Source organism: Gossypium arboreum, chromosome 12 (genome assembly GCF_025698485.1).
Source record: "Gossypium arboreum isolate Shixiya-1 chromosome 12, ASM2569848v2, whole genome shotgun sequence".
Taxonomy (NCBI): domain Eukaryota; kingdom Viridiplantae; phylum Streptophyta; class Magnoliopsida; order Malvales; family Malvaceae; genus Gossypium; species Gossypium arboreum.
Genome location: NC_069081.1, coordinates 99,286,671 through 99,301,936, shown reverse-complemented (window position 1 = coordinate 99,301,936; position 15,266 = coordinate 99,286,671). Strand labels below are relative to the sequence as shown.

At 33.3% G+C, this 15,266-nt stretch overlaps 1 protein-coding gene across 1 annotated transcript; it reads left to right on the top strand.

Moving 5' to 3' along the window:
- The first annotated feature begins 4,136 nt into the window (after positions 1–4,136).
- LOC108477104 (uncharacterized) lies at positions 4,137–7,127 on the top strand. Its single transcript, XM_017779559.2, has 3 exons — positions 4,137–5,370; positions 5,480–5,557; positions 5,809–7,127. The coding sequence occupies exons 1-3, from the start codon at positions 4,525–4,527 to the stop codon at positions 5,812–5,814; spliced, it is 930 nt and encodes a 309-aa protein (XP_017635048.1). The 5' UTR covers positions 4,137–4,524; the 3' UTR covers positions 5,815–7,127.
- The last annotated feature ends 8,139 nt before the right edge of the window (positions 7,128–15,266 follow it).

Genomic DNA, 15,266 nt, shown 5'->3' with positions numbered 1-15,266 from the left:
AACGAATTCAACCACTGTTTAGCTTTGTTTCTCAATGAAAAAAGGAATAACTGAAGGTGAATAGCGTCATTAGAAACGCCATTAATTTTAAAGGTATCGCAAAATTCTAGGAAATTTGCCAAGTGAGCATTGGGATCCTCATCCTGCAAACCATCAAACTGAACAAACTGTTGTATCATTTGAATTGTCTTAGGTTTCAGTTCAAAATTATTTGCAGCAACAGTAGGTCTAACTATGCTCGATTCAGTTCCTGTTAGAGAAGGTTTAGCGTAATCATACATAGTGCGTGGAGTAGGATTCTGATTTAATGGATTAACAGCAATCGCAAGAGGTATTAGGTTTTCCTTATTTTCAGCCATCTCCTTGGTTGTGGTTTGAATATTGTTCTCTTACTCGTTCTCTGTGTATCTTAAGCTTCGCCTTATTTCTCTTTGGTTTCTGCGAACTGTGCGGTCGATCTCACTGTCAAAAAGTAATAGTCTTGACAGGTTTCTTCTAGTCATAAACTATAAGAACCTGCCAGAAAAAGGGAAAAAAAGAATTAGCAATAAAAATTAGAATAAAATTTAAATTGCAGTAGAAGTACATGGCTAAAGTAATAAAAATTGAGTGTTCCTAATAGCTTAGTTCCCTGGCAACGACGTCAAAAACTTGATACGTGATATTCGTGACAGGTTTTAAATATTTACAATGAATCATTCTTGAAACTAACTATTATCACGACAAAGGCAAGTGTACCTATCGAATAGTAGTATAGCTTTAGCAAGACCGAATTATCGAACCCAAAGGAACTAAAAGCACTAGTATCAACTTTCTTTTTATTATCTAACCTAAAAAATAAAAAGGTTTTGTATATCTAACTAATTAACTAAACTAAGAAATTACAGAAAAGAAATTTGGGGAAAATATTTTTTGGAAAACTCGATTGATTAAGACAATACCTAAGGAAAAATCCACCTAGACTTCACTTGTTATTTGACTCTGAATCGGACGATTTATTCATTCAACTTGTTCCGTAGAGATCCCTAAGTTATATTATTATCTCTCTCAAGACTAACAACGTCTAACCCTAGATTGAATAATTGAAATCTCTTTCTAATTAACGCCCTAGGGTTGCATTAACTCGATTTATGGATCCCCTTATTAGGTTTCACCTTAATCTGGCAAAATCTTGTCACCCTATCTCTAGGCGCGCAACCAACTCTACTTAATAATGAAAAATTTACTCTTAGACAGGGTTTATTCCTTATCTGAATAAGAGCTTAACTTGAATCAATATCTTCGAATATCAAAACAAGAATTAAGAACACATATTAAGAACAAGTCAAATATTTATCATATAATTCAGATAATAATAACAAGATCTGTCTTAGGTTTCATTCCCCTTAGGTATTTAGGGGTTCTAGTTCATACTAATGAAAGAACACATCTCAAAAGAATAAAAATAACAAAATATAAGAAAACCCAAAACTCTTGAGAGAATCTAAAGGGAGATCTTCAGCCTTGATGGTGAATCCGACTTCTGAAATGGATCGATCGGCTTTCCTTGAGCAATTCTTTGCTTCCTCCTTTGCGTCCCCCAGTCTAAGTGCCTCATCAGGTGTTTAAATAGGCTTTGGAATGCCTAAGAGCCCTCAAAATTGGCCTTTTCCGAATTGGACTAAACTTGGGCTCGGCAGGGACACGCTTGTGTGCGATTGCTTAAGGCCATGGTCAAGGCTGTTAAATGGGCACGGGCGTGTGATCTACCCGTGCAAATCGTGCTTTGACCTTGACAAAGGGACACGGCCGTGTGGTCTGCCAGTGTGAGGAAGTCCAGGCCGTGTTGATTTCGTACGTTGGCCTATTTTCTCTGTTTTTGGCCCGTTTCTCGTTCCTTTCACTCTCCTATGTTCACTTAACTATAAAACATGAAATTAAGGCATTAGGAGCATCAAATTCACCAATTCTAAGGAAAAATCATCCATAAAATGTGCTAAGCATGTGATAGAAATATGTATAAATTACGGTTTATCAAGGATAGTTCAATTATTGGAGCATTCATCAGCGATATTAAAGAAATAATAAGTCATTTTCAAGAGATTCAGTTTCAATTTATCCCAAGGACTGAAAATACATGTGCTGAACTACTCACAAAAGAAGCGCTAAACAAAGGAATGGATTTTTAACTGGAAGGAGGGATTCCAGAAACCATCCGAAGAGAAATGGAGCACCTACGTCTGAGAGCTTTGATCCGAAAGGGAAGAAGGAGTGCCTATAATGTTTGAAATGCTATTGAAGAAGAAAATGGGGTGTTACTTGAAATGGAAGAAGAAACAAAGCTTTAGTCTAAAAAAGAAGGAGTGTCTGCAAAGATTGAAATGAAAGAAGAAAAGTGGATAACCTTTGAAATGAATGAAGAAACAATTAATTTTTTGATAAATGTAGCAGAAAAGTAAAAGATATGCTGCAGATCTACTATTTTACAGCTGTACCTGGTGATAGGAAATGATATTTTTTTTTTGGAGGCCAGCTGTTCTGACGGAGGTTTTGAATTAGGTTTCTAGATTTTGCTTTATCTTTTCATTTCCTTTTTTAATTCTGCTGGGCCTTCTGCTGTAGGCCTGTTATTTATTTCATTGTTTTTACCTTAGCCCAATTAACTGAAGTGTACCCAATTCAGCAAATGGGTCTTCTTTGTTTTGAGTTTTTATTATAATAATAATCTAGTTAATTTCAAAAAAATATTTTATTAATTTTACATTTTTAAAAATTCTATAATTTTTATGAGAAAAATATAAGATTAAATCAAAAGTTGTGTCCCCATTTAATTGGTTATTCGATTGATTTTAATGATCAATGAGGTCAAAGAAGGAAACCGTTAATGTAGAGGCTTAAGGCACCAACTCACCCAAGTGCTTAAATATTAGTATAGATGATGTATATATATATATATATATATATATATATATATATATATATATATTTGAACCTAAAACACCATAAATTTTAAATTTTAAATGTTATCATTCCAACCATAGTTGCATTTAGTTTTTATATAAACTTATAATAAATATAATTTTTATTCTTTTACCCACAATGTGGGTGAACCATAATCTAATTATAATAAAATCCCTTGTTGAGATTAATGTCTCAAGAAAATTACTTTAAAAATATTTTTAAAAAAAGAATAAATCTCATTCTAGTGGTGCTTTTATTTTATTTTATTTTGTTTTTTTACTATTTTTATATGAAATATTCAAATAAAAACTAAAAATCACTAGTTAAAAAATTCAAATGTCTTAAAATGTAACCAAATTGATAAAAAAATTATATAAAAACTTTACCACTTCCTCTGTAATTAAATTATAAATAAATTTTTATAAAATTAATTTTAATATAAAATTTTCGTTCACCTACGACATGATCCTAGTACATATAATGTTTAACTATTAAACCAATCACACAAATGCAACAAAAATTACACCACTTTCTTTCAATGATAAGAAACCACATAAACTCACATTGACATTGTTATTTCGTTTTACTATTTCATCCAATTTTCAAATCTTTAATTCTTGGTTTGTGATTATGAATTTAAATTTTATTTATTATGTAACATAATTGAGATTTAAAAGTATAAAATTATAAATTTATCAAATTAAAAAATATTTTTAAAATTTCAAATTTACTATTAGATAATCATGAATTTGAGAAATAATTATAAATACAATATTTTTAAATATTGTACCATTCAAATTATTCTATTTTTAATTCTAAATCCAAATTTTGAAAGTTAACTTGCCAATAATAAGAAAGTTAAAATATGTTGTTTTTAAAATTTAGAATTTAATTTTGTCCTTTTATTTTAAGAATTTAATTCTTTTATTTTGCATATTTGAAAATTTAAGTGTAATTATTAACACTATTAAAATTTTTTTATTAAATTTAGATTCGTTAAAAAAATTTTAGTTACATAATTACCGAATGAAATTTTTAAAACATTACAACAATAAATTTAATAAAAATTAACCGCATTAATAATTAAACTTAAATTTAGAATTTTAAAAATTAAACTCATAAAAACATAAATATAAAAAATAAAATTTAAATTCCGAAAAGATTTTAACCTAATAATAAACGCATTGGGTAATAAGAAGAGATAAAAAGTAGAAAGTGAAAAACCAAACGAGTAGTTTCGCCAACTCGAAAACGAGGCTTTAACCCAAGGAATTCCCCAATACTGGTAAACTTTACACACCAAGGTGCATTTTAGCAGGATACCCTCAAAAGGAAATGAAATTACAAAATACCCCCAGAAATCACATAACCTGAACGTTAGAACCGGCCCTCTCCTTCCCTCACTCCCCAATATAAAATCTATATATCGCATGACGAAAACTCTCTCAACGCGTTCCCGTCGATTAGCATAGCAAAGAAGAAACCTACCCGCTACGACAAAAATTAACTCCTTCAAAGCCAGTTGAAAAAGATTAAGGAAATCCATCGGGAATTCTTGGTATTAAACATTGAGCTCGCTCTGTGATGCGATCAATGGTGTTTTCCGGTGAGAGAGGGATGGCGATGGGACCCGAGAGATCAAAACCTCTTCACAATTTCAACCTTCCTTGTTTGAAGTGGGGCAATCGGAGATATCTCAGGTGTATGAAACTTGACGATGCTTCCACCGCCACCGACTCTTCCACCGCCCCCCCTGCTGATCACAACCAGCATTGTCGTCGCCGTGTCCTTCAAAGACGCCGATCTCCCCCCTCTAAGTTTGACAGTTTGATGGTTGGTGGAATGCGGCGGCGCGAATCAGAGTCATCTCCCAGCAGCAAGAACACCGATTACGCTAGGGAGCAGCGGTTGAGGATATCTAAGGGGGAGGCGGCGGCGGGGATCGAGGCAGTTAGGGAGAAGATCATTAAGGATCTTAAAACGGCGGCGGATGAGATCAAAGATGCAATTTTTAGAGACGAAGTGTCCGACGACGATGAGGTGGATGACGACGAGGAGGAATTTGAAGAGCCTAAACATAAGCACAAAGTTAAAGATAAAGAGAGGGAGGAATCGCCTGCGGTAGAGGTGGAGGCGAGGCCGTGGAATCTGAGGACAAGGCGTGCCGCGTGTAAGGCTCCGGTTGACGGAGAAGTAACTAACAACAATTACAGTTCTCCGATGAGGAATGAGGTGTTTCAGTCATCCAGAGTAAGAGACAAGGGACCACCGGCGGCATCGGCGGTGGCCTCCTACAAGAAAAAGCCACGACCGAAATTTTCGGTGCCGCTATCGAAGAAAGAGATCGAGGAGGATTTCATGGCGTTGGCCGGGCACCGCCCTCCGAGAAGGCCAAAGAAACGCGCACGCAATGTTCAGAAGCAATTGGATGTAAGTTTCGTTTTATTATTTTTTATTTTTTACATTTTTTCCGATTGTTTTTGGTGTTTTTCATTATTTATTTATTTGTTTATTGGTTGGTTATTGGTTTTGGTTACAGTACTTGTTTCCCGGATTGTGGCTGACGGAGGTAACGGCGGATGCCTACAAGGTTCCGGAGTTGGCTGAAAACGGCAAGGTAAAATCTCTTATATATATATATATATATATATATATCCTAATTTTAATCCGTCTTTTTTAAATTTTAACAAAAAAGAAGCCAACTACCAAGAAAATACGAATTCAAAAAAAAAAAGTTCCACCTTTCTTCTCCTCTCTGTTTCTGATCATCTTCCGGGAACCAAACAAATAAAGAAAGGAAGTCTAATGTAAGATCTCCGCATTGTGATTGAATCGAGATTTGACATGTTGCTATTTGACTTTCTGCAGAGGTAGTAAAGGGGGTGTTTCAACTTGCAACAAGCTCGATTGGAGGCTTCTGTTTACCGACTGATGGTAATTTTGTGACCGTAATTAGTCGTCTCGTATACAGTGGTACCAGACCTTTGTGAATTTAGGAATTTCACAAAAACAAAGTTGAATTTGCCTTTTTATCTTTCTGGTGTCGGTTCAATTGCTTTAAAGAAAATGCTAATTTTTGTTTTAATATGCTCTTCATTCATTTTATTTCTTTATCTCAAGCTGAATAATCTTGTACAAAGTAAGGTGACAAGTACATCTGTGTTTTCTTTTTAATAGAAGAGAATGGTTCTTCTGATTACAATTGTTGAATGGTCTTTTTGATTCTGTTGAGTGCACCAAGTAAAATCCTGCTACTTACAGTTATTAAACCAAAACATTTAACAACTGCATTTGTGTTGGTACGAATGAGGAGCAAATGATAGTATATCTGCAGATGCTGTAGCTTTATCTGAATTGAACTTGCATGCTTGATAATTGCATCATAGCTAATTCTTTTGGTTATGCTTGTTTGGATTTCTAAAGCTAATTGAACTCGAGAGTGTGCATAACTTGGATTCTTATGCACCTAATTCAAAAACTGCTATTTAAAACAGGTTTTCAACTTGCAGACTATTTGGTTAAGCGTTATTTTGGATTTGCTAAAGCTAAATGGAAAACATTGAACTGTGTTGTTTGGCCATTCATTGGGCATTGGTAGAGCTATCACTGACTTCCAGCATTGAGAAAAGCTACTTTTAATCCTTGGGTTGTTCATCCTTGGTAATTGCATTTGTGTTAGGTAATGAAATAACATACGAGTGCATTCATTGGTGTCTCTCACAATAATGCCTGTTAAGACACAAGGAGCTTTTTGAAACCCTCGCTCCCACCCACCTAAACAATGTATTGTTGTTGGATTAAAAGCAGTAGTGGAACAGAGAAGATCACTAGATATAAGATTTTGGCACGGGGTTGCTGAGGCAGAGATGGAAGGAAGCCCGCAGTCTCTCTGATTCAACAAAACCAGCCAAATTTGACCACGGAAACGTGTCTGTAGGAGGCCCCAACTCCCTTCGCATTTGCAAGTCTTGTATCTTTATTTCCGGATGAGGAGGATTTTGTATAGTCGCAGGCCTTGATCGCTTATGTCTATAGAATGTCCGCAAGGAATAAGGTCCTCTTGGCTCTTTTTTTGGGTCCTTTATCATCTTAAAAATCACGTCAAATTGGATGACTTTTTGTTTTTTTGTTTTTTATCTTTTATTTTTTTATAATTAATAAAGAAAACGGGGTTGTTTAGGATCGAATTCAAATTCTAATACCTATAACATAATACTTTTATCATTAGATTAAGAGATTGTAGGCTTTTGTTTTTATTATTAATAAATAAAAATAAAAATAAGAAACGTAATATTGTGCAATACAAACAATGTAGGATATAACAGAGAAGTTGGGGTTGGGTAGAGGCATCATTGTTTGACTTTTTTTTCCCTATAATTATTAAGGGAAAAAAATAGTAGTTTGAGGAAGTATGACTAAACCATTGGAATTTGATAAAGGAGAAGTACTACTGCATGAGCTGCTAATTTGGAAGTAGTAAAAAATGTCAAAATTTTGTTTTAATTATATGTTAAGATAGTATTGACTTCAGGGTCGCCTAATCCAACGAATGTGATTTAAAAGGATAAAAAGGGTTCTTTAGATTTCAATTCATTGAATCTAGAAACCTTTTAGGTTTGAGAGCCGAGGCAGGCGTGTGCTCTCTCTCTCTCTCAACTCCAGATCTGTGTTTGGGGGAACTTCACTCCTCTTTTGGTTTAAATATTCATTTAGTTCTGTACCCAACATTTTAATTTTTTCTTTTTTTTTTCTTTAATTTAGTTAAATCAGCGATACGTGACACTTAAGCTGTGATATGTGTTATTATTTAAAAAAATTAAAAATTAAAAGTCACATAATTGAAATACTTATGTAATAACATCCAATACTAATTAATTTAAAACTAACAATATATATACTTAATATCTATGAAATTAGAATAAAAATTAATTAAGATTATAAATATAGATAAAACATATGATAAAAATATTAAATATACTTCAATTACTTTTTAATTGAATTGTCAAAATTTTATAGTAAGTTAAAATGTTATCATATTAGGTAACATTATTTAATATATTATAAAAATGTAAAAATATCATTATATTGGTGAAAGAAAAATTCAATATTAAAAATATAGTTATAAGATTTATTTAACCATAAAGCGTAGTGTGGTAATTATTCAACTCTTTTCTTAATCATGTAATCGAAGATTTAATCCTAAGCATATTTCCTAACTAATTGTTTAACTATTTGAAGAATCTTCTTAATTATAAATGGTAACAATGCTAAAGAAATCATAATTAATATTAAAATTTACCAAAAATTAAAATAAAACTTTGGTTACAATGGTAAATTTTTAACTTTTGTAGGGTTTAAAAGCAATTTTTTTTATTTTTTCAATTAAAAAAATACAAGTATAAATTTACTCAATACAACAATTTAATCAATATAGTTTACTTCAAATATGTAAAGTTATAGTAGTAATTTTTTAGTATTAAATTTACTCAATACAACAATTTAATCACGCATTTAAATAAAACTATAGATATAAAAAATTAAAATCATAATAAAAAATCAGTATTATATTAAAAGTTAAAAAAAATTAAATAATAAAGTCCGAACGACATTATTTTTCTTTCCTGTCATCATCAGCCTTCTCAAAATTTCTCGTTAACCAAACAAAGGACAAGGCATGAAATTTGCTAAAAGATCACCATGTTAATGGGATTCGTCTGCAATTTTCTGACGGGGTTTCTCAAGATTTTGGTTCCAACAGCTTGTTCTTGCTTTCGACTAAAGTTGAAGTAATCTACAACAAAAGAGTGTGGGATTGAGGTCTTAGATTCTTCAAGTCAACTGTAACAACCTGTTATTTAAAGACGATTTTGCAGATATTTGAAGGAAAAAGAGAGGGTTAATAAGAAAACCGAAGAAATCAATGGTGCAAAAATCAGTGGTCTATTCTTGTATTTTAAAGAAGATTTTGTAGACAATTTCAAATAAACCCAGTAGTTTTTAAATAAGTCCACAAAATATAATTGTATATTGTAATCTAATTTAACTTCAACGAGAGGGAAACACAACTAGAGGAGAGAACGGAGAAGAAAAGCTATGGCTGCAAAGATATACTTTGGCCTTGGAGCTCAAGGCAACTATAAGCTCCCTAAACGACGCAACAAGAAGGAAGTCTTGGAAGCTTCTTGTTCAGAGGCTAGTTGGGTCATTGAAGACGATGGTACCACTTATCGCGCTTCTCCATAACTTTAGCTTTTTCTTTTTTTTAAGATTAGATATACATGCATGCCTTGTTTTGGTGTTAAATTTAGATTCTTGATGGTTGTTCTGAAAAGGGTTTTGCTTGATTATCGGTCTGTCATGTTTTTATAGTGTGATCATCTTGTTTTTACTTTGGCTTCATCTGGATTGAAGAAGGTAATAATTAATGGGGAAAGTTCTATTTGCTGCTTTTAACTTTTTGATTTCTTTTGTGCTAAATCAGATTATATGCATAAAGTTGGAATAAGGTTGTCGATGAGATGTAGATGAAGGTAAAGGAGATTCTCCCTAGAAATTTTGTACTAATCAAAATTTTATCATCACTTTCATCTTTAATTAAATTAATAAAAATAAATCATGAAATTAAAACTTTTAAAAACTATTTTATAAAGAAGTTGTATTTTTTTTAACATCATTTTATCTCAAAGATCAATATAAATAAAAAAATTTAATCTTCAAATGAAGTGTTTATATTTCATTAGAACCATCTTTTACTTGAAAGAGGGCCACAAAATTCTCTTTTACTATTGATTGACATTATAAAAAATTTATTCAACATAACTTCAAAAATCGAAGAACGTAGAAAATATTTTGAAGAACGTCACATTAATTTTGTATAAAGCCACTCTTCGATCCTGCACGAATGAAAAAAATGAGACTAAACTCATTTTTTCAAGATTAAGCATAGAAGGCCTTTGAAGTGGAATCATCTTTCCATCCAAGATCAAGTTTAGACGACCTTTGGATTGAAGCTCAATTAAAGAAGTTTCTTTGTATTTAAGAAATCAAAAGGTTGTAATTTCTTTTCAAAGTTAATAAATAAAATTTGACTCCAATTTTCCATGTAAATATTTGACACAAAATTTGTGTATACTGCCCACAAGATTGAAGTTGAGCTTTATTTATTTATGGGTAAAAGGATTGAGCCGATTCTATTGTCTATATTTTTGATAGATATATTTTTATCTAGATATACAAGATCTTAAATACAAAAATAAAAGATTAAACACAACTCAAATTTTCTCCTGGGTCCATAATTAATCCTATGTATGGATCCTTAGGATTGGTGTATTCTTTTCTATCCTATATACCACGGTTTCGGATCATGGATCGAGCCAAGCATCACAACTTCTTCTACCCATCCTGTATGTTGTCCTTTTGGCTCCGTGTTGGAATAGAAACTTATTGTATTTAAGATCACTAAACTATTAGTAAGTTTAAATTTTAGTTATTCGGTTTCAAAAAGTTACAAAATGGTCACTGAACTATTCAAAAGTTTTTATTTAAGTCATTGGACTGTTTAGTTTTTCTTTTTAAAGTCTGGCTAGCGAACTCCAAGTGACAATTCAACAATCGATATTGTGGATTAGTATCAATCGATGAGTAGAACATACCCTAGATCCAAGTTGATATGAAGATCAATGTCGGAGATCGGAAAAGAAAGTTGTTTGGATTTTAGCTCATAGATTTGTGACATTCAAAGTCATTTCATGAAAAAAAATGAACTATAAAAGAGAAGGGAAATGAGAGCTTTCAATTAGTGTAGGTACTGCGGAAAGAAAAGGCCATACAACAACAATTTTAATAGCCCAATGACTTAAATGAAAACTTTTGAATAGTTTAGTCACCATTTTGTAACTTTTTAAAATTGAGTGACTAAAATATAAACTTACTAGTAGTTTATTGACCTTGGATATAGTTTACCTTTTATTTATTTTTATTTTTTTTATTTTCTCTAAACTTTTATTCAATGTTTTTGTAACTAGAACAGTTCTCGATTTGGCTAGTACTAGTTGATCCAGTTTGATTAAATAAATTATTAAAATAATAAATTGATCCAACTATTGGTTCAACTGATTTTTTAGCTAGATTCAATAGATTATTAGTTTGCATGTCATTTGATTCAACCTCTTTCTCCGAATCGATGTATTAGTTGGTTCTTGGTCTAACCAACATGATATGTCTCTAACAAACCTTGTTTTTATCATTTTTTTTATAATTTTTATTCCATGATAATGGCATGGCATTTTTGTCAAGTGGTATAACCATAAATTACCACATCTATAACAACTCGATTTTCAGTGGTGCTGGCAAAAGGCAGTTTCAAAACCTCATTTTCGTAAACTAAGTCCGTAAATATTTAATATTTACAGAGTTGGTTTAATGGAGTATTAAAGTTTAGTCCCTCAATTTTATCTATTAATTGTTTAACTTAGGTACATGAACTAAATTGTAAAAAGTTTATCAATATAGGTTTTTAATTGGCCAAAGATTTAAGGACTTAAATTGCAATTAACCAAAGGTTCAAAATGACAATTTAACCATCTTGGAACATGTATTAGTGGATGATGGTGGCTTAATTACTAAAACATGATTAGTAAGCTAATTAAAAATGATTAATTAAATAAATTAAGTATTAATATTGGTATAAAAGTCAAGATTTGATGGAATGGAAGAGAAATTTTCTTTCATCTTCCATATCCAAACCAACCATCACCATGGAAAAAAATGAAAGCTTCTTAGGGTTTCAAACTTTTGACTAGATTTGATATGTTCAATTAAGCCATTTTCTTGTAAGTTTTATGTTTTTGAGGTCATGGGAGCCTGATTTAGGTAACCTATGTACCAATTTGCAAAACTGTTAAAGTTTTTGAAAGTTTCTATTGTGAAAAAAGACTAGATTGAAATTTTTTGAAGAAATTGGTGTTAAATTGATAGATTTTAAGCTTAAATGTGAAAAAGGATTAGATTGTAAAGTATAATTGTTAGTTTTGTTCATAAGGACCAAAGTGAATAAAATGTAAAATTTATGTGAAATTTTAGTAATAATAGAAGGTAGAGGTTCCCTAAAGGATGTATTTGAGCTCGATTTGAAATCAAAGCTCAAAATTGGAAGTTATGGTTATTTCGGTTTTAGGGACTAAATTGAATTAAATGTAAAAAATTATATGTATAGAAAAATAAAATTTCATAGGTTCATTCATATCATGGCATAGTTTATAAATGTTTAGTATTGATATATTGAATGGAATAATTGTATAGATCGGGAATTGGATCAAACTAGAGATAATTGGAAAAAAACAAAAACTGTAGATTAGTCCTTGAAGTTTCAACTTGTTTGTTGTTTTTGCTAGGTAGGTTCTTATGGAACTTACTATTTTATTTGATGCTATGTTAAATTGTGTTTATTTCATTTATATGTTTAGATTAAAGTTTTTTTTTTTTTTTTGGTGAAAGAAGAGACTAACAAAACTAACTTACATGGTTGGAAAAAGGAGAACAAAAATTCTTCTCTTTGTCAACTTTGATGAGTGCTGAGATTGCTTCTGGGGGGTTTCAATTAGTTGAAGGCCTTCCTTTTCTCCAAAAGCCAATTTGGCTATAATCGACACTTTGGTTTTGCTCTCTAGGAATGTAGCGTAGGATCCAATTGCTTTCTTGGGACATGATGCGTTGTATCCTTTTGATAAGAGCAGAGTGTGAGGTCTTCAGGGCACTTCCACGAATGGCTTTAACTGCCTCCAAGCTGTTAGATTGAATTACAACCTTTACATCGCCTCTTCGCTGGCTGAGTTTAAAGCCTTCAAGAATACTCCAAAGCTCCGCATCCAGGATCGAACAATTACTTAGGTATTTGTTGTAACCTAGAATCCACTCTTCATTCCTGTCTCGCAGTACTCCTCTTGCAGCTGCAACCCCTGAGTCCACTCGAACGGCACTATCTGTGTTAAGATAAGTCTATTCTCCTGCCAATGGTTCTCCACAGATCGATTTGGTTTCAGCATCCACCACTTGTCTGCTTGCCAAGGAGAAGTGCTTGGCCCAAGATACCGAGGTTTTAATTATCTCCTCTGGGCTCCACGATTTTCCTTGAAAGATAAAGAGGTTACGATTCTTCCATAGACACCAAGCCAAAAGTTCGAAAAGACACGCCCAACTAGTTTCCCCACCAAGGGAATTTGGGTTGACCTGTAGATTAAGAGACAACCATTCGTGCAAAGTGTTAGAAAAAAAGTTAAATTATTGAGATCTCAGAATTGCCTGTTTCCACACTTCTTTAGCGAAAGTGCTGTCTCGGATGACGTGTAAGATATCCTCAAAAGTATGCCCGCAAATTGGACAAAAAGGGTCCTCTGTTAGTCCATGCCTAGCTCGTTCTGCATTGGTAAGGAGTCTCTAAAATGGACTCTTTGCAGTCCAGGTAATTTCCACGCTTTCTTCCATAGCTCATCTTTGCGACTCCAAGACTCCTTATTCAACATTTTGAATGCATTTTTTTATGGTGAAAGCTCTGATTGAAGTATGACGCCAAGATAGTCTATTCGGTTCTTCAAGTGGATGAGGAAGTGGGATACCCTTGATCTGACGAATGATCTCTTTCGGTAGCCAAGCCTGCAAGATTTCAAAGTTTTAATTGCCCTCATTTGTGGTCGATTCTTTAAGTAGGCTGTCAGGTCTAATATTGGCATGAGCAGGTAAATAATTAGTAATGGGACCAACATTGGGAATCTAGGGGTCCTTCCAACATTGGATTTTGTTCCCACTACCAACTGACCATATTATGTTTTTGCGTAAGAGGACCCAGACTTTAGAGAGAGATTTTCAAAGAAAAGAGCTATGAGCTTTTTCAATGCTATCAGGTAAAGAACTATCCAACCCATATTTTGATCTAATGACTCGAACCCATAGAGCCTCTTCGTCAGAAGCCACCTTATAAGCAAGCTTCAATCGGAAGGAGATGTTTTGGTCGGGTAGCTGTCTCATACCCAACCCACCGCATCCTTTGGGTTGGCATACAGAGTTCCACTCTACAAGTGACATCTTCTTCTTACCATCAGTGGTGCATCAAATGAATGTACATGCCAAACTTTCAATTTCATCACATATTTTCTTAGGAATCATCATGAACTGCATGAAATACCCTAGGATGGATAGGAAAACCGACTGCGCTAAGGTAGCCCGACCGGTGATGGATAGTTGTCGAGTATCCCAACTTTGAAGCCTCATTCTAACCTTTTCCACCATAAAGTGCATGGTGCTGTTTGTAACTCTTTTATGGAAAAGAGGGACTCCGAGATAATGTCCAAGATCGTGAACCTTTTGAAACCTAAGTCAATTGCTAATCGTGGATGACACAGACTTCTTAACACCTTTAGAAAAGAAAATATTTGTTTACCTAGGATTAACCTTGTGTCCCAAGAGCTCACAGAAGTCACGGAGGATCTTCTTTAGCAATCTGCCATGTTTTACATCAGCTTTGCTGAAGATGGCAAGGTCGTCTGCAAAGAAGAGGTGAGAAAGAGATGGTTCCGCATGGGAGAGGCCTATAGGATTCCAGATTCTTTTAGATAAAACATAATTAAAAGAGTGGCCTAACCATTCCATACATAGAACAAAAAAATAAGGAGAAAGAGGACATCCCTGTCTAATTCCCCTAGTGGGTTTGAATTTAGAGGTCAGGACACCATTCCATAAAACCTGCATAGAAGAGTTAGAAATAGAAGATATTATAACATTTCTGAGGTAATCAGGGATACCTATCGACTGAAGAGAAGTATCAATGAAGTCCCATCGCACCCAGTTGTAAACTTTCTCCAAATCGATCTTGATGGCCATCCACTTTCTGCTTTTGCTACTCTTTATTGAGTGGATGACTTCTTGAGCTATGACAATGTTGTCTGTAATATTTCTGCCCACAATAAATCTAACTTGTTCTTGTGTAATAATTTTTGGGAAAATGTGCTTGAAATGATTGGCAATAACCTTCATTACCAATTTGTAAAGGACAGTGCAGAGACTTATAGGACAGAATTGAGAGAAGTCATCTAGGTTTTGAACTTTGAGGATAACAACAATCAGCGTGTTATTTAGCTCAGCATCAATATTACTACCGATGAATACCTTTAGGAAATCTGTGCTGGGAATTCTCTTCATTGGGCCAGAGTCTTCACTATAAAGATTCTGGTAGAAATTAGTAGGTTCCATTTCAATGGCCTCTGTGGCAGAAATCCAGTCTCCAGTAAAGCTATGAATAGTGGATATGTGGTTATTCTTCCTTCTCTAGAGGG

Excerpts from the sequence above, each read along its gene's own strand:
- LOC108477104 (XM_017779559.2), top strand. The coding sequence starts at position 4,525 with ATGCGATCAATGGTGTTTTCCGGTGAGAGAGGGATGGCGATGGGACCC. Across the intron at positions 5,371-5,479 it reads ATGTTCAGAAGCAATTGGAT|TACTTGTTTCCCGGATTGTG; the intron begins GTAAGTTTCGTT and ends TTTTGGTTACAG.